The 26,036-nt window shown below is 43.0% G+C and overlaps 1 protein-coding gene across 1 annotated transcript in view; it reads right to left on the bottom strand.

The window, feature by feature from the left end:
* The window catches only part of ENPP2 (ectonucleotide pyrophosphatase/phosphodiesterase 2), a 69,006-nt gene extending 43,907 nt beyond the window's left edge, over window positions 1–25,099 (bottom strand). The window contains exons 1-4 of the mRNA XM_059836196.1: window positions 24,878–25,099; window positions 9,469–9,571; window positions 3,449–3,604; window positions 1,163–1,288 (exon numbers count right to left, since the gene is read on the bottom strand). Coding sequence (XP_059692179.1) covers window positions 1,163–1,288; window positions 3,449–3,604; window positions 9,469–9,571; window positions 24,878–25,099 — 607 coding nt within the window. The remainder of the gene's footprint in view (window positions 1–1,162; window positions 1,289–3,448; window positions 3,605–9,468; window positions 9,572–24,877) is intronic.
* Window positions 25,100–26,036: the final 937 nt, after the last annotated feature.

Here is a 26,036-nt window from a genome sequence, read left to right as displayed (position 1 = left end):
GAGGAAACACTGTTCTCACATAAGGCTTACTCCTGTCAGAGTGCCAGGGTCATTGAGATAATTTGTTATTAGCCAATTAAACACAGATTATGTACATTAAAGCTGGAGACATGTAAATTCCTCTGTCTTGATCCTTGTAAGAGGGAGTTCACAAAAAAGGCAGGAACTGAAAACTATACCAGTATTTAAGCAGTCTCAGCCTTGTGTTTCTTGGGGAAGGGGAAGAATGTAATCTATAGGGACTTGCTGGAAGATACATATTTCATTTGGATTCCCAACAGCAAGACTCAAGTCAAGAAGAAAAGCCCATTTTCAATGTATGGATCTGGACTGTTATCATTTTCTGAAGATATGCAGTTGGCCAAAATGGTGTGGAAGAAAAAATTTCAAACTGTAACCCTTCTACCAGGTAAAGTTAGTGAATGAAAAAACTAAGAACTAGGTGAGATACAAAAGTGAGAACCTGTAGAGCTCATTACCAAAGATCAGAAGACCTGCTCTGAATGGGAGACACATTACACAAGGTAGGACATGCTCCAAAAGGTCGGGGTAGAGAATGAAAATTAAGCCTTCACAGTCCATTCACCCACCAACCAGTGCAGGCTGTACTGCAGCCACGGTCTGTCTAGAAGGTGGTATGGTTGTCTGAAGCCCATGCCACTCATCTGCGAATTACAGCCCTTGTATTCTCACAACTCCTCTCGCACAAGAAACAAAGCCTGCAGGTGTTAGGCCAAGTAGTTTGAGCAGGAGCTTTTGTGATGGGGGTGAGGAGAGGTCTCTGAGACAGAGATAACATATCTAGGAATGCTCCATTCCTTCTGAGACCATCAAATATCCCTGCTTTCCCTGTGATGCAGACAAATGTGTCTGAACACTTCTGTGTTTTGCTTTAAACTCTTCTTCATCCACCTATGCCTCTTCTCTTCCTATCAGTATCTCTACAGACAAAGACAATGACCTTCTACCATCAACAAATTAGAGGTATTCACCTCTGCTAGTGCCCAAAAAATTACAAATCCAATTCCCCATTCTTCCCCCTCCTCCAAAAAATCAGAACAAAACAAGGAGAGGGTTCCTCCTTCAGAAGAAAACTCTTTACCCACAGGGCTGCCATCTATCGGGTTTAGAAAGATAAGAGGTAGAAAGACCGAAGATGTACCTTTGCAAACGACTTGGTAATTAGTACAACAATCTCCTCTACTTAAGCAGTCTTCAGAGCAGTGACAAGCATTGTCATCATTCCTGGTTTCTCCACAGCGGTCTTTGGTACATTCCCAGCCCCGAGCTAAAATATTCAGGAGGTAAGCAAGAATGAGAGATTATAATCAAAACAAAAAGTACTCACTCAAGCCATAATGACAACACTCTAGTCGTTAAAGTTGGATGTAAAGTTTATGGCCCCATTTTAGTGATTTCAAAACCTCTTGAAGTAGGCATGTCAACCAGAAACAAAAAGGACCCTTGTGTCCTTCAAGTGCAGGAGGCCTCCTCCACCCACACAGAAGTGCTTCTGTTACCCTCAGGTGTTGTACTCCAGGCTTTGTACAACCTGAATGCTGGAAAAAGTGTGGAAAGGAGAAGACAAGAAAGGATCTTGAAAGAGAAACGGTGTGAGGCCTGGAGCACAAACTAAGAATTCTGATGCTTCTTGGGTAATCCATTCTTTTTCTCCCAACTATCCGAGTCCCCAGTTCAATGCACAGGAAATAAGAGAACGTTGAAAAGAGACTGTGTAGATACCAAATGATGCTTTACTCTCATCAGTTCCTCACCCACAGCGTGAGATTCAGCACCAACTGCAAAGTTATGAGAACAAGAGCTGCTCTTCAAACAAAAGCATGGCATGGCTGCTATAAAACACTCCAGCTCTTCTCGTCTTGAAAATGAAGTTAGGATCTAAGGGTCTGCCTAAATTAGGGCACTCTCTCAAGGGCAGTACATTGCTACACTTTGGAATAGAGCCTGAGGATGTAAGCATATGGTTTTCCACATATCCTGGCCCAACAAACAAAAAACTTTAAAAATCACTTTCGACAACATGCACCCAGTAAAAACCACACCATATCAGAGCAATGTCTTTTACCCCCTTTTTTCCTTCATTTGGGTCTTTTTTCTATAAATATGTAATATTTACAGATTGTACATGTGATAAATGCCTTAATAAATGTCTATGGGAGTATATGACAATTCACACAACAGTCCCAAGGGCTATGCAGGTATCCATACCCATATGTGGACATGGCGCACTGTGAACAGGAGGATGAAGAACTGAAAATCTGCCCTTTGGTATCAAATATCTTGTATTGTGCTGAAAGTCTTCAAAAAGAGCCTCTCATTCTACAGTCATTTACACCATGGGCAAACCAGTGTCAGCCTAAAATCCAGATGGTTTTGGCCTGGAACCAAAGTAGTTTTTCATAATAGATTAGCTCATCATTTTTTGGTACCAGGCTATTGAAATGATATCATTATAAACAGAACTGAGGAAGTCAGACTCTCAAGCATGGCACATCCATGGGCAATGATATTTTGACTCATTAGACTTCTCTTCTGGCTGCTTAGTAAGCGTAATTCTTTGATAAAGCAAGAAAATGTTTGATGGCAAAAGTAGAAGGCACCTGTGTCAACTGTGACCACTGTGCAAACACTCAAGGAGATAGGTACAACTAATAATTTAAATGCACTATGCTAAGAAGTAAAACATAACTCATGGCCCTCTTTGAAGTTTTCCTTGGCTATGACTCATAAGGAGGAAAAAAAAAAAAGGAAAAAAAAAGAAAATTAACCCAGTGCTGTATTTCCATTCCCCGGGGTCCAATGAATTGAAGCCAAACATTTCTACCAGTGTGTTATATGCATCCTGACATCTGGAAATCGGAGTCTGGGGCAAGGGTAACAAGCCCAGCCTGTCACCTGCAGCTCGCTCTGAGGACCCGCGCCGCTTCAACGCTCCCAGCTTCAGAGGCGCCTTCACAAGTAACCGCAATGCACAGTCCACAGTGAGCATGAATTGCTCCAATATTAAGTTATCACTTGGGAGAAAAAAGGATGGCTGACACGCAGTGACCAACCTCCAGCCTTTACCATGACTCTTTTCATTGTAACTGGAGGTCAAACTGGTGCCTGAACACTGATTATTGCTTTTAATTGAGTATCAGAAGATCTACTTTTCATATAGTATGAATAGTACCCTGCTTTTTCTGCCCTGGAAACCATGGCCAAAGCCCAGCAGTGAGGAGCGGTAGGTGCGCATCCCTACTGCTCCTTGCAAGGAAACATGGGCTGCATTTTAGACTGAGCCAAGCCTGCCTGGCAAGGCAAGGTGAAGTGCAGAGGAGATGCAGGTTATGGAAGGGAGCATTGGTTTATCGTGGCAGGTTCCGACCACTGGCATAAGCCAAGCATCAGCAGTGCCTGGCAGTGCAGGACAGGAGACCCATCGTACCTGTCTTTAAGCACAGCTCATCAAAGTCGAAGCAGCAGCTGTTGTAGCTCTTGCACAGGTTGTCACAGCGGCAGCCAGGAGGCTCTGCCTCTTGAAGTTCAAAGCATCTGTTTTTGCAGGAGCCAGAGGTACTGATCCAGGGGGAATCTGACAGGACTGTGTGGAACAAGAAACAGGGCAACATCTGTCAGGCCGGCAGCGGTGTGACGGGCGGCTCAGCCCTGAGCCACTCAGATGAGCAAAACCTCGGCTGCCTGCTATGGGGAAGGCAGCAGGGAGACAAGGGTTGCTTGAAGAAACAAAACCAAACAAACAAAAAAATAAAAGAACAAATTCCAAAAAGGTTGCTCTTTCTGGGGAGAAAAATAAAAAATAAAAAGGAAAAAAAAAAAAGGAGGAAGCAGCGTGCTGCAATAACGTCCTTCAAAGAAACAGCCCTGGCTTTACCTCTGTAACAATCAAGAGATCATTAGCAGAAATATATTGAAGTCTCCAAGGCCCCATTCCAGGAGCTGCAGCTATTCCTCAGAAGCAGGCCTTTGTTTTCAGAAACCAAGTGACATTTTCATGGCTGGCTGGGCAGTTTGCATAGGAAAGGACTGCAATTAATCTACACGCAGTCAGCAGGACTTGGTTTGCTATAATGGAAGGCACCAAATCGATGTCAAGCATGAAAGAAAACTGTAAGATGCTCTATACATTAATGGAGAGACAAAACAAGGCTTTTTCGTGAGCTTCTGCAGAGCATGAAATTATTAAAACTTAATAAAATACAAAAGGATGTAAGAACTCAATATATTTGATGTGTATAACTAAATGCAGGACTGACAGTCTGAAAACCATGGGTAATGTATCATACTTCAATAATCTATTTATTAGTAAGGACCCTTACTGTCAAAGCTGATGTATACTTCTCTGCCTTTTTCTCAAAACTTAGTATTTTTTACACTTGATATATTTTATACAATTTTCCTATAAGAGAATCCTACATAGCAGCTTATATAAAGCAGGAAAATTATATGCTACTCTCCAGGGTTAGTCGTATTTTACGAAATAAAATAACAAATGCATGTTATTCTTTAAAAACAGAGGTGTTCCAAGGAAAATTTCACAATACCTTTTGTTGCTTGATAGACCTATTAAAATTAAGTCTTTGAAATTGTCTTGGGGTTTGTTTTCTTTTAGGCCACGGTTTGGTTTTGGCAAACCTCACCATGATTACCGGTATGATTTTAAGAGGACTGATGCAATGGCACTTTTGGGAAACAGTTGCTCTGATCTTTTCTTATAGATTTTTCCCCTACTCTTTTACATAGCTGAAAGTTTAGTCTCCACATAAACTGAGGGAAAAATCTCTTCCCAAACAAGATGGCATTATCCCAACACTGTGAAAATGAATGGAAAAGAAGATGAAGGGGGAATTTGGAGGTGACATTGTAGTAGCTGATGTCCCACCAGCTCCCATCCCCAGCACTAGTTCTCCACAGCTTCCCTTGGAGTGACACTGGCATTGGTTGGACACCAGCATAAACCACTTCTGGGAACAAACCTGGCAGCAAATCAACCCTACAGCAAGATAATGGGTAAGAAAACCATGTTTGCATGTCATGCATCACAGCAATGGCAAGGCATATTCATATGACTGCTGGAAAAGGTAGTAGTAGACCACTATGTGTCTCTCTGTGTTTGCATTTTTTTCAATCAGGTCAGTAATGATCAGAGCAAGTAACATCATACAGACAGTGAAGTTTCATTCTATAGGTACATACGCTGCAATCATGCTTGTAATGAGCCATCAATATCTTGGCTATCTGGAGTTCCAAGGAGCTAAAGGTCATGTATCTATGCTGGCAACACACAGATCAGTATTTTCTTTGCTCACATAAATAACAAAGCTATGTTAGAAATTAATCACATGCTAACGTGCAGATTTTCAGAGATACGAAGTCTTTTCATTATTCTTAATGACAGCTGCGTCCTGCCAAATGCTTCTGAAAATCTGTTACTAAAGAGTATTTCCATGTTATTTAACTACTTCTACTACTTTCCTTTTTGGAAGCTAGATAATATATAATCACAGATCCAGTAAGCTGCAAATCAAAGGTATTATGGACTCAAAGGTATTACATACTAGTGTACACTATATATCCTTTACACTGGCATTGCCCTTCTCATTTCAAAGGGATGAGAGGGAGATCATTTCAGAGGGTCAAAAAACACGTGTCAACATGCGTTTAGGAAAGAGAAGGTGTAAATCTGAGTGCAGATTACATAAGGGACAGAGTCAACTGCAGCTGAAGGAATGTCTAGCTGTTGTAAAGAGCAGCTCATTTATCAGGCAACCACTGGAACAAATTGCCCACAGAGGCTGTGCAATCTCTGATCTTGGAGATTTTGAAGAACAGGTTAGACCAAGATCTGTCAGGAGCACTTCAGTAATAACTGACCACGTCTTGGGATATAGAGAAGGTCTACATAGCTGTTCAATGTCCCCTCTAGCTCCATGTTCTATAACTGCAAGTAGGGTTTCTGTTTCACATACTAAAGGTTTAGCCCAGCTACCTTGTCTGTTATTTTTTCATATCGGTTGACAATCGCTTTATTACTGATGCAACAAATTATCCCAAATTACTTAGCAAATTCAAGTCACACCTCCTGAGTCAATGTAGGACACTTTCCATATAGCAACACAAAAGAGGAACTGGTTTAATTCCTCTGATCTCTGAATACATTAAGATCGTTCCTTTGTTTATCATGCTTGACCTTGCCTTTGCAGCCAGACCATGATTTTCAGGTCGTGCACAATGCCATGGCATGGGTACTGGTGCATGCAGAATAGTTTGAAGATATATCATCAGGAGCTCCATCCCTGGTGAACATTTTCAAATTAACAGAAGCCCCGGTACAGAACAAACTTACAAAATCCTTTTCAAAATTCCCGTATCCCCCCACAGCTCCTGCAATCAGACCATGCAGCACGCAGAGGGACCTCAGCATGAAGATCTCCCATCCTTATTTAATACATAAAGCTTTTCACATCTTTTTCCATGCATTTATTTTTTGGCTGACCAAGCCCAAAACAAGCATCTAAGGATTGTCTCTTACATCATAGGTTAGAGAGAGAAGTTACATAGGTTAATAGTGCCTTCCTGATTCAGTCCATGGAGGTTATTACATTTCCATTGTAAATGTGTTATATTTACCTTGGAAAGTGCCATATCAAACTACTTGCTCTGATTCTGTCTGATTACAGTATTTTTTAAAAAAATCAAATCCATTTACTTCCAGTAGTATTTCAATCACAGGACTACACAATATAGACATGCTTACACAGTCATTACAGGAAGGAGACTACCTGGTAAGAATTTGCCATTTGGGATCCTATGGATCCTATATGGAGCCTATATGGATCAACCAAAACATCTGAAACACCAGTTCTGCTAGATAATACTCATATTATGAACTTGCATTTCTTTTTTGCAGAATGCCATTCCAATGAGTAAAACTTGAATGAAAAGTCACATAAAGTAAAAAATACATCCTAACTGTTCCAATACAAGATAGATATGACTCCATTTTTAATGACATGCTTAAAAATCCAGTGAGAAGGGATAGAAAAACTTCAGTGTTTCTTCTTCCAAAATTTAAGCTATCATCCTATCGTGACCAAGGAACATGCTTCAAGAGACTACTAAGGCCATTTTCCCTGAAAATGCTTACAAAGATGTCTAGAAAGCTCATAAAGCAAATAACTTACACAGGCAAAGTTATGAAAAAATGGGAGCCTTTGTTCTCTAATGTCTTTTAGAAATTTTGAGTCAAAAAATTATTTCAATGAAATAATTTGTTGGGTACAAATATTAAACATCTCAAATATATAAAAGCATATATATCTGTACACTGCAAAAAGAGAACAAGAGGGGTCTTTAGGCATTATGATACTTCTTTGACATGCATTTATAAGGGACTAGGAAAAATAAACATGTTGGCTTTGACTCACAAGGAGTTCTATGCTAGATGAAAACTGAAATTTGCTTACAATCACGGCATACGTCTGGAGAAATAACAAATCAGTCTACACAGCAATGGTTGGTAAAGAGTGTGTGTTTTGTCAATCCAAAATAATTAAGTCTAAACACCAAGAAACTCGGAATTAAATAAGCCAAGGCAGAGTGAAGTTGAAAAAGAATTTATATTAATCTTTTATTCTGGACATTTCATTGCATTGGACTTCTGATGAAGTACAACTGGAAGTCATGCAATTAGGAAAGCCGAAAAAGGTTCTTTGATCACAGTGCTTTTACTTTGTAAAGAAAAGCACCTCTCCAGTGTAACTTTTTATATTCTCCTTTAAACAAATGTGACTATAATACTTTATTCTTTGTTATCACATCCTTTCATTTTACTGCAATAAAAGTAACAAAGCTGTGAAAACACAGAAGGGACAAAACCCTCCTTTACTTTTCTGTCTCTCATTGTTGCACCCGGGAGGGGACTACTTCAATGCCAGGTGCTGGTCAATCCCACCTGTAAGCAAATTCTCAACAGAGTGCCAAAAGTACCCCATCTCCTGCCCTCTTGCAAGAGATCCTGTATTTCTTCCTATTTTCCTGGAATGCTGAGCTAAGCCTCCTGCTATTGGAAACAGCCGGCAGCTACTGATCCCAGCCCTGGAGGTGTTGAACAGTGCTGGTTGGCTCAGCAGAGTGGGCACTGATGAGCTGTGATGGGTCCGCGATATCAGACCTTTGGGACTTCAGTAAAAATCAACTGAGCAGCCCTGCCCTAAAGCCTAGATGGTCACCAGTGAAAGAAAAGCAACTGGCAGTCAGGTGTTGAAGACATGAAATGCAAATCCTTCACATCACTATTACACCCACTATGCAACTGCTCTATAGTTAGCGTACTAGAAGATAAAAATAAAAATATATCTGGTTTTCAAGCAAATTTTTTTGCTGTTATATAAAGATCAAAAGCAAGAGCCACTGTCTTTTTGATTACCTAAAATGCCTGTGCTCAGTGATCAGCAGCTCTGATTGTGGCTGTGATTAGACACCAATTCCTGTGAGACAGGGAGAGAAGGACACGGATACATTACACCAGGAACACAACAAACTCTGGCCACGGTAAACAATTTTATAATTAAAATTCACAAGCTATCATTACAGACGGGCATTGCAAAAGAAACCCTTTCACTTCAGTTATATTAACTAGCTCTAAGTCAGTGACCACAGGTTTCCTTTCTCCTGCCAAAGGGAGGAACAGAGACACAAGTCAAGCCTACTTCTTTTTTTAAAAGAAAAAAGTTTAGTTTTCCATTTTATATATTTTTCCACTTGGACTATGCCTGAGCTCACAAAACCCTGTACTGCCCCAGAGCACAAACAACAGTCCCTTCTGTGGCATGTTCTTGCTTTCCTCCAAAGAAAAAACTAGGAGACGAAAGAAAACCAGGCAACTCGGTGACAGCACATCTGCACAAACACCTGCTCTCCTCTCCCCGGCCCTCTCCGCCGTCAGATGTCTGCCGTCTACTGTTCACAAACCAGCATGACCTCAGGAGCCACAGAAATCCCAAAAGCTTTTCTCACCAGCGCCTCTTGAAAGAATTAATCAAGTTTCTAGAAACCGCTTCAATAGCTACCAAAATAAAACCAGTACCCTTAAACCCGTCGGGGAGTTTCTCTTAGCTCTAGAGGGAAACCGTGTGGAGCACAAAGCATGGCAAATGCTATGTAGGAGCTGATGAGACCAGTCTCTGTGAGACTGACAGTGCTCAGTCCTAAAATAAGCTAGATTTTCCATAGTCACATGCACACAGAGCAAAAGTTTAAGTAAATAGGAGACCTATAGGTGAGTCCCAAAGGTCAACTGACTTGGGCTCAGCAAGTTATTTATTCTTCTCTATATCCTAGAGGGAAAAGGAACAAGCAAACTACTGTTTCAGAGCAGGAGTGGTTTCTAATCACAGTATATAACATAAGGGTATTGCGATGTACAATTTATGTCCATTACTGTACCTGAGACCGGGCCCTCATCCCATTCTTCAGATCTCCTAAATCGATTTGCTGTAAATCCCATGCAGACATTTACTCCAAAGGCAAAAGCAAATAAAGATATAACCTGCAAAAGTAAAACAGCAAAGTGAGCAAACTGTGCAAAAAGCAGGACTTTGGAGCTAAGAGCATTACGATTAAAGGGGCAGAGATGGTCCTCTGTACATTCAAGCTCCCCAGCACTGCAGTTCCCATCACTGGAGCAGCAGCTGACAGCGTCACCGTTGGAGAGTAACACAAACCAGAAGGGGTTTATGAATAAAACATCTCTTTCCGAAGCTGAAATGCTCCTTTTTGTAGGAACTTATTCAGGAGAGACGGGCTACTCCTCCTCTAAAAGCAAACACGCTCCTCTCCTCCCCTACCTGGTGTAAGCGGACGCAGCCCGTCTTAGCCATACTAGAGAATTCTTGAAAAGCCTGCGCGGCACCGTCGCCTTTTCTTTATAGTGAGCGCAGAGCTCTGTTTGCTCTGGGAGTTCGGGCTATTAGCTACAAGTAATCCCACCTGGTGAGGTTGACAGGCTCGTGTGATTTGTCCAGGGGGTGATTTCATCATGTTTCACTCACAAATCGCAGCTCCGAGTGCAAGAAGCTCCAGGCATCATCCCTCGCTGTGCCCTCCCCCCAAACACACACACGCTTTTATGTGGTTTCCTCTGGCAGAGTAGGGCTTTCTTATGTTGCTGTGGCCAATAGCTGTTCCTGCTCATTTTATTCTCCTCGCAAAAGTAACATGGTTAAAAGAGAAACCAAATGCATCTCCATCTGGCTCAGAGAAGAAGGGGGGAGCTCACTCGGGGCTGCGAAATGAAAATATCCTAATGCCACCCTCAAATATCACCCCACGTTGCAGGCATTGCTCACAGTGGGCTCTGCGCACAGGGCGAGCACGCAGCCGCAGCTGCTGACCTTGTGATGGCCGGGTGGGTTTTGGGAGCTCAGGCACCCATCTCATTCTCCAGGGGTGTTCCTGAAGTTTCTAACTGGGTTACGGAGCAGAGACCCCCCAAACCGGGGACACCTTCAGAGCGGGGGGTTATTTTTCAACACTGTTCTCCCACGCTGCTGTGGCGTTGCAAGGCTCGGATCAATGGAAACGCAAGCAGTTTTATCTGAATAGCTGGAAACCACAGACTTCCAGAAAGGAAGGGAAGCGACACGTTCCCTCTGCCCCACATTTTCCCATTTTCATCAACAACAACAGAAAGTTCAGCTGTTTGGATAAGCACTTCTATTTACAAAGCAAATGATAATGCTGAGCAGAATTACAGTTCAAATCGGTGACTTAAATATTATTTGCCAAGGCAAATTATTTACCAGTGTAGTTTGCCACTTTTTTCTTTGATGAAAGCTTCTTTCATTGAAGTGTTTACTAACAATTACATTTAAAGGGACATAGTCAAGGTTCATAAGCCCTTGGATGGACTGAGCTTCCCTTGGGACCTGTCCCATATTCTACACTGGCGTTAAGAAACAGTACAGTTTTCTTTAAACTATCTTGCAATATTAAACACGTACAATTATGAGCTTTGTTTAGATGTACCTTTTACCTGCTGCAACATCCGTCCTTCCCCACGATGTAGCTTTACAGGGCAGTGGCTAAAAAGCCCTCCTCTTTGCTACCCACATCTTACCAGCCTGCCAGCCTTTGCTTGGACCTGATCCTGTTTTTTTGCAGTTTCTTAACCAAAAGTGGCTCCATTGTGCAGCTACATCTTTGCACTGCAAGCCTTAGGGAAATGTAATTAGCCTGAGAAGACCTACGTCTTAGCTGCACCAGGACATCGTATTCCTCTCCCTTGCACAGACCGGGACTGTGAAATCAAGACCCATCTTCTAATGTTCACTTCATCGCTAGCTGGGTTGAAAATTAAATAGGTTGCAATAGGCAATCTTTTTCTAGCAAAAAAACTGTGCCCAGTAATCACCAAAATTTTTACTAGCTGTTCCTATAAAATTCTTCACCCTTAGCCTCTGGTATATCCAAAAAAATACAGCATCATTGATGTCTTCTACTGATTGAAAATACGTATTTCATTTTTCCGTTCATGCAACCTCTCTGGAGCTTGTATGCTGCACAATTTCACATAAATGGAGGAGTTCATTTTATGTTTCCTGGTCCATGGTACAAGTATATTGTATTAATTAACCTCCTTTGTAATATCCTTTAGAACTATAGATGATGATGACTCTGAAACTGCTAATCTTTTTCGTATGTGTTATGTAAGACACATTTCCCAGTAGCTCTGAACCGACCGCATACTCAGATGCACAATCATCTTTTTGTCACAAGGATTCTGCCTGAAGCCACACCACAGATGCACAAGGAACTTACTAACGTAAACAAGGTCTAATGATTTTGTTCAGGCAAAATTTCACTGCTGGGATCCCTGGCAATTAACTTTTTTAGCAATTAATTGCCATTTTACTCATCAGAATATGGAAGACTAAAGCTGATATAATGTATTCCTGGCCCAAGAATGCAGTGGTTCAGTGCAAGTTTTAGGGTTTAAATGAAATACGTTAAAAAGGAATTCTAACAACATCAACAGAATATCAAATGCTTCTTCATCAATTATTGTGCATAAGAATTGGCTTAGGCTTTTATGGCTTATATGATCATACTGATTATTATTTAACTCCGGATGCAAAACTTCCAACCAGCCACTAGGTGACACTTTAAATGAGAAGTTCATATTGCAACATTTCCACAGTTACAAGCATTCCTGTTCTGCTATTGCACAGAGTTAATGTAAGAAAGGCAGTATCTACAGTCTTATATAAAACCGACTTTTCTTGAGCAGTTTTTTTAATGAGAAAAGAAAATGCAGGGAAATCAAGTATTTTGGCTGAGTCAGATGTTGGGGATGGAGTGGGCTCTAGAGAAATGAGCCTTTTTAGCTACTCATCTCCACTTTGCACTGCTGGGTGCCGCCACATCAGGTGAAAGGGGGGCCAGGGTGAAAGCTTCCCGTATGCTTGACAGCAGCATGAAAGGCAGAAAGGTGAAGGACTTCTCCAAATTTTCCCCCAAACACAGCTTCCACATATAGTTGTGGCCAAGAAAAACAGTTAGTCAGGTACATGAAATAGCAATTTCAAAGAACAAAACCTTTTGATAAACTATAGAAATTCAAGCAGTGTCCACACTGAGTCTCCTCAGATACAAGCACTGTGAAACCAAATAAGCTTCCAGCAGCTGAAGTGAACATGGGAAGATGTGGGTACATCACTGAAAACACCCTGAGGCTTTTTAGCAAAACCAAAGAGACACAACTTAACAAGAGCTGATTCCTGTGTATAAAGGACTTTAAACTATATTTTTATAGGACTTTATAGATCAAAACCAAATATCTTCGGCACTTAGCCAGCGCAGAGACTGATAAACAAGACGGAGAGGGAAGGGAAGGCAAGCGTGTGAGGGCGGGGACAGCAAAAGGACAGCAAAGCCAGCCAGGGTCAGCAGTCTGATGACAAAAGGAGAAGCAAGAAGAGTAAGAGTCAGTGCAGGAGGGTGATGACCTATGATGAGCAGTCCCTCAGCTGAGATCAGCCCAGGATCCAGGCTACAGCCACATACAGGAGCCCAGAAACGTGATTGCACAGCCTGGGTACACAGGAAAAAATACACAAGAACTGCTGAAGGACGAGGGACCTGTATCTGCTCAGCTTTTAAGAGTACTAGGGTCACTGAGAAGTCCTCTTTACCTGATGGAGGCGAAACACTCCGGCAGGTGACAGATTTCAAATGGCTGGCAAGCTGGCTTGGAAACAAAAAATTATAATCTGACCATAAAGGACATAGAAGTTCACATGGATTTATTAAGGGGGCAGACAGGGTATAGAGGAAAAGAAGTTATTAGCAGAGACAAGGGTCAGACTGTCCCTTTCTTGGGCTTTGGGACATGTTGTGGGAGTTGCAGAAGCTTCTGCAAGTATCTTTTTTTCTTACACATGTAAAAGCTGCTTTTTGTCAAGGATGTGATTTCGCTGGTAGAGGGCACAGGACTGACTGCCAAGGAGCTGCACCACCATGCTCACTGCTACCCCATGAGACTGAGAAGACCCACAGACCAAGCTGTGCTGATGAAAGTATACCCTCCTCACCACAGTACCTCAGAGCACCACCTGACAGCACCTTGCAGCTTGGTACAGTCACCAATTATCTGTCTGCTCATCACGACCCTGAGGGGAAAGGTATGCAAACCATAGTGACTGGTGCACTAGAGAAGCGTGCTGAGGACAACTTTCTCAACCGACCAGAAAGATCCATAAAGGGGTGCCAGACCCTCAGGGATGTTCTTGGACAAATTAAAGTCTTTAAAACTGCAGTTTGCTACAGCCTAACCCCTAAGGCACCAAGTGCCTTAGGCACCTATAGGCCCATCAACATTTCTGAGCAGCCTACATAACGCCTGCAGGGTTCACAGGGCTGGGAAATGAGTATCTGAATCGGGCCTGAATCTCACTGAGAACAACCAGCAAAGCACGTCGCATTCCTCGTTGCATTCCTCCTCATGTTGCCCTCCCGTAAGTGCCCTCCCAGAACAGCTACCAAACCACATCCTGCACAAAACACAGGTGTATTGGGTGCACACCTGTCCGAAACTGAGCCTACATGCTCTGCCTACCCAGAGCGAGAAGAGGAACCGCCAGCCAAGGGAGGACCTGAGTCCCAGTCTCTCTGCTTTACTCATATAAAACACTTATATACTCACTGGGACAAGGACTGAAACCCCAGTGGGTAGCCTGGTGAAAAAAGGAGGGCATAGTGCAGTACAGGAATAAATAGTCACACACCCCACATCAGATGCAGCAGCTTTGGTGGCTAAATGAGGGCTGTGGATTTGGCAAAAGCACTGCAGCTCCTGAAGCTGCCTCTGACACCTGTGGAGGGGCCTTAGCTCAAGTGCATCCTACACACACAATCACCATTTGTGCCCACACACAAGCAAAGCAAGGTTTATAAGCAAGGTCATGTCTTTTATCAGAGCAGCTAGGTTAGCTGAAAAAAGAAGACAAGTTTTCAGTGATCTGAAGAAAGCTCTGCGTGCCTGAATGACTGTCTCTCCTCCCAGCAGTACTACAGAGAATAGACCAACCGCTCCAGTACAGAGTATTACACCTCTCCCTGTGAACTGCATGCATGACAGCAACAGCATTAATACTAATCCAACATATATACCTTCATCATCTTTAGAGAAACTAACATTTTCCCAGTTCAGTTTCTGGACAATTTTATTATTATGAAGCAGCACAAGTACTTCACTAAAATGCACTGAGTTCAGAACTGTATTTCTTAAGATAATCATATATAAAAAATCTAGCATGCTGCATAATGAAAACTGTTCCATGATAAAAAATAAATTCTTCATGGAGGGGATGAATGAGTGAAACATGAAGCCAAAGAGCCCATATGTGTTTTTAATGCAGCCCATGCGAGGCTAAGTATGTCTTCAGGTCCCCATTCTTGCTTCCCACTGCTTGAGATGGTGACAGGTATCACAGATGCCCATCAATGGCTTTACATCCATCTTTTTAAAAGAGCTGTAGGCTTCAGCAGTGTGAAAATCACCCACCTACCCCCTGACAGTAGTCTGGATGTCTCAAGGGCCTTGCATGCTACCTTGTATGTGCCACACACAATCACTGTTAATTTATCTGGATTTTACAAGCGGTACAACCTATTCTGCCCCACAAAACCCATAGCCCTTTAGAAATAATGAGTTCAAGCCAAAAGAAAAAATAACAACAAAAATCAGAACAAAGATGGGAAAGATACTTAAAGATGCAATAAAGCAGGTTTTCTAGACATCAAATCATGTTCCTCGTTTCTTTGTGTAACTTGTATGTACATCCTTTACCATGTTTGAACATTTCTCAGTAGAATATTAGCTTTGAATTTCCTGGGTATATAAAACTTCTTGTGGGGACTTCCACAATAATCCTGTAACATATCTCTCCTACTTAATCATATTTACCCTTGGCCCAAACTCTATTTTGGCACACTTTTCAAGCTCAAGGCTTGGTTATGATTAAAAAATTTCCAAGTGCTAATCTCTTCCCTACAAGTAAAATGTGGATATAATTAATACTGTTTTGTTTACTTTGAGTTTGTTTTCTTTGCCGAACAAGGGTTTCTGTTTGTTTGTTTTCAATCTCTCTTTTTTTAATGTTTTTGGCACTTGGATCAAAAAAAGAAGTATTTTAATTAATATTTTTCTTCTCATTAATCTAAAAAACCCATGGGTATTTTCTAAATAGCAAAACCTTATTTGATTTCAGTTTAAAGAGATATGTCACTAGGAATATTGCTCTCAACGTGCCTTGCAATTGAGGCTTTGGACATCCATGCTCTGCAGCACCGATACTTCTTCTGGGGAAAAAGCAAAGTGGGATCAGGCTGGAAACAGTGGATTTCCCCACAACAAACAGGGACATGCCCTCACGTGGGCACATTTTCCTCCTATTTCTATGCACAAGGAGGCATCTCAAGACTAAAGAACTGGTTGCTGTTATGGTGACCTATAGACGTCTGTACCTATGAAAGCCTTTTTGGCACTGTAAATGAATGCATGAGCACAGGACAGGCTGTAACAGTGTTGCAGTTAAGAAAAAAAAAAGGCTGTGAGCCTTCTGGGGCTTCAACCTACTTCACATGAACACAAGTCCAATTCAAGCATGGAGCTATTTTATTTGCATAGGGACTGCAAGACTGCACCACTAAATACAATCAGTCCAGCATAAAGAGAAGGAGATCCTCTATTAACAAAAAATCCTGAATAAATCAGGACATCTTTCTCAGGTGTCCCCTGAAAAAGAAAAAAAAACAGTTAGTAAAAGCTGGCTAAACTGCCTGATCTGATTCACTGAGTGACGCCATGAACGCTTTTGTGGAGGAGGGTACAATAGGAACTGCACAGGCTTTTGCTCAAAAAAAATGCATAAAATGAGGACACAGCTAACACTGTCACAGACTTAGTCCCATCTGCAACCCCTTTTTGGGGGTACTGATTTATCTCATTAGTTGAAAGACACTTCTTTATAACTTACACAAGCTTAAGCTATCCCCAGCTTTTGAGAGGGCTGAGGCATTTGATTAACGTGGAAATAACTGGATTTTCTGCCTTCTTCCTTCAGAACAGAAATAAAACCAGCAGGTAGAGTCCAGATACCAAGCCTCTACCAGCAGCCCTGGCAGACTGGCTAGTCCTTGCCATCACTTCCATCCCTCTCACCCCAAACAACCATTCCTAGGCCCACACTGTGAGTCAAAACAGGTTAAAAAATTCCCTTCCTTTGACAGGTTTTGCAGTTGGATGAGTTCCCTGCTCTGGTCCTCAGCCCTGGAAGTAGCGTGCCTGTGAGATACAGTGAGCTGCGAGCTGCTACTGCTTCTGAACCCCAAGCCAGGTACTGTAAATATGCAGCACCCCATGGCCGGAGGAGTGGAAGGCAGAGCACAGAGAAGCTCTTCTCTTCCCCCCCCGCCCGCTGCTGCTCCCAGGGGAGCAGTGTCACCGCAGCATACACTCGGCTCTCCACATTTCTTAACATGCATCTGCTGCTGCCTGTTTTAATGGCAAAGCACAAAAGCGTAAAACAATTGCGTATAACTTTTTAGGTCATTTCAGACAGATGGGCTACTTTCCAAGCATCACAAATTTTCCTAAGTTGAACTGTGTCACCACCACTTTAGTCCAACGCCAGCTTTTTTTTTCTGATTACAGCCGAGTGCAAAGATGACAAATGTAAGTACGAAGGGAAAAACATCCTGTTGGAAGAGTACTCCCTGTTTTCTCCGGGTGAGAAAAGTATAAGCAACATTTCAACAACAAAACAATGTGATCCATTGCTAGAAATTCTTTTTTAAACCCATATCATAATGTGTAACTGAATAAATTTCAAGCTCTGCAGGAAAGCAATGTAAAAAAAATGGAGGAAAGTGCTAGAAATCAAGAATATGCAACTCTGTGCTAGCATGGGTTTGCATAAGATTTTTTTGATGTAAATACTTTTTTCACCTTTTCAGCATAAAACTTTGGAAAGGAATAAAGAATAATTTTTTTAATGGATTAAACAAGCAGGGAAATGCTGCCTACTTAAATATGAAAAGATTTCTTCAATACTTTAAAGCAAATAATCTCACTGAGTTAAGTTTTGTTTAACTCACCTTTTTTTTCATCTAGCAATACAAGATTTTCAGAAAGAATCAGTTCTTCGGTTTAATGATTGCTGGTTGCTGTAAAACAAAAGCAGCTCTGCTTTGCTTAGCCTTCACAGAAGGCTCCCCACCACAGTCAATCTCTTTTTCACAGCAGACAAAACTAAAGTCAGCTTGAAATTATATTTGTTGAAGTTTCTCAGGGCAGAGACAGATGTTCCTGGGCATCCACAGAGAGCCTGTAAAACAGCTGGGGCTATTTAATTTAGCGTCCTTTCACTGTCCATTGCTACCCCTTCTCCAAGACACTCCAACCAAACACCTTTGAAGGCAACATCTGATCCAACCCACGTAAAAAGGACTTGAGTAAACTACCGCTCTGGTGGAGAGACCTCCTTTTCCAGCAATAGCTTTACCAGCTGAAGGAAAGGCCTCCAGTGCCTGCTGTTGCTGCTCAGGTGTGCGAACTCAATGTTTCATCCTTTTGGGTGAGGAGTTTCCCAGCCCAGCTGCTTCTTCCCCTCCCCTGCACCACACTGACCATGGGAGTTTCACTGCTTGGGTGATCTTCCTCCAGCCTGGTGCGGAGGAACACTATGAACAAATCACCTTTAAAAAAAAAAAAACACAAACCACAACACACTGGGTAAAGAAAATAGGACGGATGATGGAAACAGGCAAGGATCAGCAATATCTTTACGTGACAGCTGAAGTCAGCAGAGGAGGAGCACCCCTATCCCTGGGGCAAACCAGGTTCACTTTGCACTGAGAGGGAGCAGGAACACATACAACTTCCCCTGTGGTAGCTTAAGCCATGACAGCTGTTTTGAAAATTAGTATCGGACTATAACCTCATATTCATACCCCTGCTTGTAGGCAGCCTAAGCCTGCTGAAGCATCTGCTTGATTCTGCAGATAATTCAGCAAGTTTTTGGAAGGTATTGGATTAAAAAAGCAACAGTAGGAAAGCTTCTGCTTTCGTTGCTTCCTACTCTGATGCATTATAAATAAAACAAATAAGCCAACCCCAAAGCCCCATTGTATAGGGGCAGGTGGAAGTGCAGTCAGACCACGGGACAGAGGGGACAGGGCAGAGGCTTGGGAGGCTATTGGAGAGGCGTCAGCTTCAGCATATATACCAGGCCTGACACTGCCAGCAGCAACTGCCAGGACAGCATGGTAGATGAAGAGCACCCAATATCCCACGACTGTCATAGCCATTTCCTACCAATCGTGGGGAAATGCTGGGCTGCTGGGCAGAGCAATGGAAAGGCAGAAAAAGGCATCGTAGTGTTGGGGGTGAAAAAAGTGACAAAATATATTAGGAGAACAGAGCTTTGGAGATTCCAAAAGGGAATCTTTCCTTCTTGTTCTCGTTGTTGTGGGGCTTGGGGGGAGTAAACCAACCTTGTGGTCTCTAGTCTGTTGTTAATGTTCTGTTTCAGTTGTACCGCACAAGTCCAACATACATTAAGGGACATTAAAAAATTAGACCCTATTTAGATGCATTGAATTTATGTGGTCAAGCACAAATGACCAAAGTAATGAATCTTTTTGGACTTGGCAGCCAGCTGAGATTGAGACCCTTCAGGTTGTTTCCTTTAAGAGAGGACTTTGATTGTGGCATGAAGTGATTCTTTGGTACGATCTTGTCGTTTACAAAGAATGTACAAAAAAATGCTGTTTCCCCGAGCAGGGAAAGGAATCCTATTGTGTTGGATATCCAAGAGGCACTTAGGGGCTTCTTACATTTATCCTGAATGAAAGGCCATCAGGTCCAAGGGAATTTCACCCAATTTTACAGCAGTGATCCCTTCCCTCTATCCCACCCTGAAGGGGTGACCTTGTCTTGGGGTTTGCCTGTTGTCTTCACTGCCACCTTAGCTGTGCAGCCTCATGGAAAGAAAGGAAAGCAGGCATTTACAGGTGATAGCAACATAATTATTTATGAAGTGTTGTTTCATGAGGACATTTTCTCCTCACACCCCTGTAGTGCCATATTTTCATCCACGGGATGTTTTGGATTGTCCCAGCCGAAATTCCTTTTGGAGGTGCAAAGAGAGCCTTTGAGGAATGCCAAAATGACCGAGGAAGCCACAACTCTCCTGGCCTGAGCCACGCACTCAGGCTGCACAGAGCAGCCATCATCCCCATCTTCCAGATCCCACCACGGTCACCTGCTGCTGGTACCACACTCCAGCCACAAGCTCATACTCTTCTTTCTCCATGGCTGAAACAAGCCATATTTTATCTTTATACAACCTATGAAATCTTTGAAATTAAAGTATTGCACCCAACATTCGTCACTGATCCTGATGTAGATGAAGACGAGGCTGCCTTCGGCCTTTTCCCACCACCCCACTCATGTCTGAGGCCATGCTGACATACTGAACTGCAGACTGAAGCAACCGGAGGGGTTGCAATTTGTTACAGTCCCTGCAGTTGCAATCAGAGTTTCTCTGTCCCAGCTTTGGTAGCCCTGACACTGAATTTGGTGCAGGGCTGATCCCCCAGTCCCTCTGCTGCTGCCACAACACCGGTTCCTCACCACCATCCTGTCCCAGTAATCCCCACCAACCCTTGGCCCGTTCCCCATTCTCCTGCCATGGCCAGAAAACTTTTTCAAACTATCACATTCATCAACAGCACCAGGCACATACAGCTAATATGACTGAAAAGGGTTTTCTCCAAGGGGAAATATACAGCAAATACTCTGCAAGTAGTAACTTCTACCTTGAAATTCACTTTATTCTCTTTGCCCTTTTTACCGCTGTTTGTCAAAAGTGCTGGTGCTTCCTGCTGCACCAAAATCTCATCGTGCCTCAAGGACTTGCACTTAAATAGGGCAGTTTGAAGCAATTCTGCAAGTCATTGAAAACACAGGGTGTGGGATGGAGTGTCCCTAGGCTGTATTCCTCCCCTCTGCTTTGTTATGCTGTTTGCAAAGTGCTGAGGGAAGTATTCAAATCCTGTCCCAGGTTTGCACAGGGCTCTCCGTAAAACCTGGAGCGATTCCCTGTGGAGCCCATTTGGAGATTTCCTGCCTGCACTGACTCAGACAACTTTTGCTACAGCATGGACACAGCAGTAAAATTATCCTTTCTTCAGGTCCATACATTTCCCTCTTGCAAATCGTCCATGTCTGGCAAAAGATTGACCTGGTGGGTTAGTTTGTGTGGATCTGTCTGGGAGCATCTCCTCATGGGTTAGTCCTGGCTAAGCGCACGTGTGGCCCAGCAGCCTAGGAAGCAGGCCCTGCCTTCTGCCTACAGCTACCTGCGTTTTGACAGATGTCAATGCAGAGCCAGAAGCTTGAAATTTGGCATTAGATCAAAAAGCATGTATGAACAAAGCGGTGGTACCCGGGATGGTTAATATATCCCAAGTACTTTGAGCACCACAGGGATGAGAGGAAGGACCTCGGCTGAACATGCTATTTAACAACAAGCAGCAAGAAATAAAGAGGTGTGAAGGGAATAAAAGGGGGAATTGCAGTGATGGGGATGGGAGGTAGCTGCTGTGGGAGCGGGAGAAGAACAACTCTGGCCACGTTCACAAATTATGTGCAGGTTTCCACACTAGATGACCTGGGAGGAAAAAATAAAGTTATGTTCAAGAATGAGTTCCCAAGAATGCCTCAGAAAAAAAAAGTGACAGCCAATGAAGAGGCAAGTGATAGCAAAGCCAGAGATGACTTCCAAAATGAGAAGGTTTTCAGGTTAAAATCTTGAAATAGCCAAAAAATACACGGCAACAGAAGACCAGAGGGTGTGAGTCCAGAAACATGTAAAATTGTGCATTATTTTTGTAGGTATGAGGTCAAGCTTTAAGGCTTCTGTATTGGGTGTCTGTGCCCAGGGGCTGGCAGCGGGGGCTGCAGGATGGCCTCTGTGAGGAGAGGCCGGGGCTGCCCCGTGCCGGACACAGCCGGTTCCAGCCGGCTCCGAGGGACACACCGCAGGGCACAGCTGAGCCTCTCAGCCAAGATGGTGGCGCCTCTGGGAAAATATATTGAAGAAAGGGTAAAAACGCTGTGCAGGTAGTGAGGAATGACGGAAAAATTATGAGAAACAGCCCTGCAGACACCATGGTCATGAAGAAGGCGGGGAGGAGGTGCTCCAGGTGCCGGAGCAGAGATTCCCCTGCAGGCCGTGGAAGAGACCTCAGCAGACTGGATTTATCCTGAAGGACTGCAGCTCGTGGGAAGGGCCGACACTGGGGCAGGGAGACCTGTGAGGAGGAAGGAGCAGCAGAGAGGGGCTGTTATGGACTGATCACAACCCCCCATGCTGCCCAGGGTGGTGGGGAGGAGGTGGAGGAGTCAGGAATGAAGGAGTGAAGTTGAGCCCCGGAAAAGGGGGGTGGGGGCAGGGGAAAAGTGCTGTTTTAATTTTTGTCTTTACTTCTCACTATCTAAATCTATTTTAATTGGCAATAAATTAAATTAATTTTCCCCAAGTTGAGTCTGTTTTGCCCATGATGGTAATTGCTAAGTGATCCTCCTGTCTTCATCTCAACCCACAAGCTTTTCCATCTTATTTTCTCTCCCTGTCCTGTTGAGGAAGGGGAGTGAGAGAGCGACAGGGTGAGCATCCGGCAGCCGGTCAAGGTCAACCCACCACAGCTTCCTATTAAAAATCTCTACAAGATATTATGAAATTAGATAAACAAAGGAGAAATCTTATAGATGAAACTTTTGAGGTACTTCACAACAAAAAGAGTGGAAGGAGAGCATGATGTCTTCCACAGAAATGAAAAGAGAGTGGCTGGACAGGAACTGTATTAGAAGGGGAGGCATCCAAGGACAACATTTATCTCCCAGTCACAGATGTAAGGAAGGTCCACCTGCAATAGCAGAAAAGCTCTGTCTGGCTCAGGGTGAGAAGAGAGGAGCTGAACATACCTGGTATTTGTATTTTTAATCTCTTTTCATGTAATTTTTCATGTACAGCACTAGCAACTGGAACTTCTAAGCAATGGAATTTAAACAGGACACAACAGCAAAATAGTTCTCCAATTCCAATAGAGCCCACAGGTATTTATTTATATATTTACATTTCTTTGTGTATTGAAGTGACAGTGACCCTGTTCTCCTTTACTCTAAATGGGTGGAGAGCACACACAGTTTCATGGGTTTTGAGACAAAGAAAGCCTGTGAGATCATTTGGTCTAATACCCTGCAGACATAGTCATCATTTCACCCAGTGATGAGCTCAAGGGAGGGTGCATCCCAACTGGGCTGGCGCGGGCAGCATGGGGAGAGCAGTGCTGGGAGGTTCAAAAGCCCCCCTCCAGCAAGGTGTGGCAGAGGTCAAAGATTCCTCCAAATTTGCAAGCACATGAAAACCAGTTTGTGTTACTGGTGTGTCAGCAATAACAGGTTTTGCTCCATTTCCATAAGTCACCCATTAATTTGGTGAAGCGCCATAAATGAGCACTTACAATAGCGCATGGGAATTTGGACAAGGTGGTGCTAGCCCCAGCGCTGCCAGGAGCAGTCTCATGCCACCACCTTTCATTCATCTTTCAGAAATATTCATTACCTCTACTTCCAGTTCAACTAATGTCAAATGATTACATTTGGCGTCCTTCAGTAAAGGCTGCTATGCGAGTGCTGTTATTAACAGCTACAGCTTTCAAGAATGATGCTAACATATCTTTAGCTATCTGGCATTCAAACTCAGCCAGCATCCTTGATGAATCATTGGAAACCTCCCCACTGAAATGACTTTAAAGTCATAGTTTAACCATCATATTACATCCTCTGAAATAAGGCAAGATTTTCTAGAACAAATATTGCTACACAAATGGAGCACTGTTTTGTTTTCTTAACATGCTATACAGGCCTGCTCGGAGGAAATATTTCTGCAGCCTTGGACTTCGTGAGAAGCCTTTTCTTAATCTAAAAATGTCTGTAGCCATCCCTGAACAGTTCAGCAGGTCACCTGTGGGCAGCCACTGTTAGGGGCAGAGTCAGCCTCTTCTTTCTTTCAGGTACAGGCAGCCCCCTGCTACCTCTCCCTACCTACCAGGCCTTACTCTGCGGGCCCTCAGCACACCTCCACACCACACCTCTGGTGGGGAGGGCCAGGGCACTCATGTAAGCTGCAGACAGAGACTTGACACTGCTCTGGTAACTCAGTCTTTCAAACAAAGGCAGCAATACCTGCTTTGCAACAGAAATGCTCTATTTTTGAATCCAAGTCAGTGCTCTGCTTCGACTTGCAGAGCTCAGCGTTTCCATCACAGATGTGGTGGCAATAAGGAGCAGCCTGCACAGCTCTAATGCATGCTGACAGGAAGCTTGCGTAGATCAGTAGTAATTAGAAGCAAATCGCAATTAAAATCTAAGCAAATCAGAAGCCAAAGAGATACAAAAGAGGGACCCAATGATTAATACTTCAAAATCAGAGTAATCAAAACCATTATGAGTCCAACCATACGGAGGGGAACTACAAGGAGTGCACTGTTTTATTAACTCCTTATCAACTTGCCTCTCTAATCAGCACTTTACATTTGTGGCATAGGGAGTTATGAAAAAAATTAACAGATCCTTGAGATATTACTGCCCTGATTAAAGACATCCATATATTTTCTCTGGAGGAAAAGGCTTAGGTAGAGGTGCCTGTAATAGGAACCTTATTTAGACAGATTGCCTTTAAGGCCAGGACTTTACCAGTGAAGCTCCAGACACTGGAAATTTTAATATAAATCAAAAGCCAAGTGATGTGGGAGTTTTAAACTCATGATTATGTACTTGCATAATATTAATGTTGTAGAAGGTAAATACAAACAAAACACAAGATACTTTGCTTGTGTCTGTGCTTGATGCCAATTTTAACATTGCTATAAGGTAACAATATATATGAAAGGCAGTTTATATTAAAAAAGTTAAGAGAGAAGACATCTTCAGAAGGCAAAACAAGCTGTAAGAGATCTACTATGATTTTTAAAATACTTTTTCTTCTCTGTGCATTAAATAATACTTTCTACTTTACTTACGAATCAGAGCACTTCCAATAGCACCCCGAACACACATTGAAAGGGCTTCCAACTTGCCAAATACCAATCTAAGTTGCACTTGGCAGAAACATACTCATGCTACTTCATAGTCTGACTTTGCTTGTGATTATATTTATTTAAGACTCCTTTAACAAGCCAGAAAAACACAGGGCACGGAAGTGGAGGGAAGATGCTCCTACCGTACCAGCAGGTCTTTTTTCTCCATGACTGAAGTTTGATGGGGAAACTTTGCTTCGCTCTGGCCCCAGCAGCGGCTCCCAGCAGATGCACTTGCCCGGGAAGGTCGCAGGCTGCCTTGGCCCTGGGCCGCCTCCGGAGGGCCTTCCTGGCCACCCTGGGCCTGGGATCCCGATGCTGCGCAGCTGAAGTCAGGGTGCCAGCTGCCCTGGTGGGACAATGGCTCCATTGGGAGATAGCTGGGGGACAAAGGCGCTGCTTTCGGGAATGATTTTATATGCACACATGTGACCTTTGCCTGAAGTGACTCTATGGAAAGCGTCCCTGTCCTGAAGATCTGCTTTCAAATGCAGCACTCTGAGGCGCTGCTTAATCTGTCCTTTTTTTTCTTTTCTTTTTTTATTTTTGGCCACAGATGCCTCAGGAGAGGTCATGTGCAGATAACAAGGTGGTGCCAAGCCCTTTCTGATGATTTAATAGAGCTCATCAGTAATGGATTGGATTATTTTCTTCACTTTTCAAGGTCTTTCACCAGAGTCTACTAACTGCAGTGCTTTTATCTGCTTTTAGCAATTTAACTACAAAACCAGAGTACCCTAACTTCTAATCCTGTGTCCTGAGCCAGCCTACAAGCCACTTCCAAGCACAGACCACCTTTGCTAGAGTGCATATAGGTTTAAATTTATGCATCCAGATAAGAACAGCAGAACCTTTGGATTTTTAATGGATTGGAGTGTGTCTTATTTATTTATTATAAATTCATTTATTGTAACTGTGATTTTTAAGTATTTTGAAGGCTTCCTACTTGACTGGATATAAAATAGAAGCTCTCAATACATAGCACACATGAAATCTAAATATCGCAATAGCTAGGCTGGGGGAGTAAAGACGGAGTTTATCATCCTTACGTTGGGATACCATAGTGAAGGCTGCAACTGTGGCAGGCGAAAGGAAGGTTCCTTAGAGCGGCCCCCCCCAGGGGGAAGGGTAATAGCAGTGTGCCTTTTTAAGGTTAGCCAACATTTTCCTTCGTAAGATCTTGATTTTTGCTGTGATAAACTAACATTTGCACTGACCATTTTTGTGCTGGAAGGAGTGGGGTTTTTTAACCTATTTTTGATTTAAGGCAAAATATGCCAAACATTTTTGAGATTAAAACAAAGGAT

The sequence above is a fragment of the Gavia stellata genome, chromosome 3 (assembly GCF_030936135.1).
Source record: "Gavia stellata isolate bGavSte3 chromosome 3, bGavSte3.hap2, whole genome shotgun sequence".
Taxonomy (NCBI): domain Eukaryota; kingdom Metazoa; phylum Chordata; class Aves; order Gaviiformes; family Gaviidae; genus Gavia; species Gavia stellata.
Note: the sequence above shows the minus strand (reverse complement) of the source record. Positions and strands in the feature narration are given on the sequence as shown.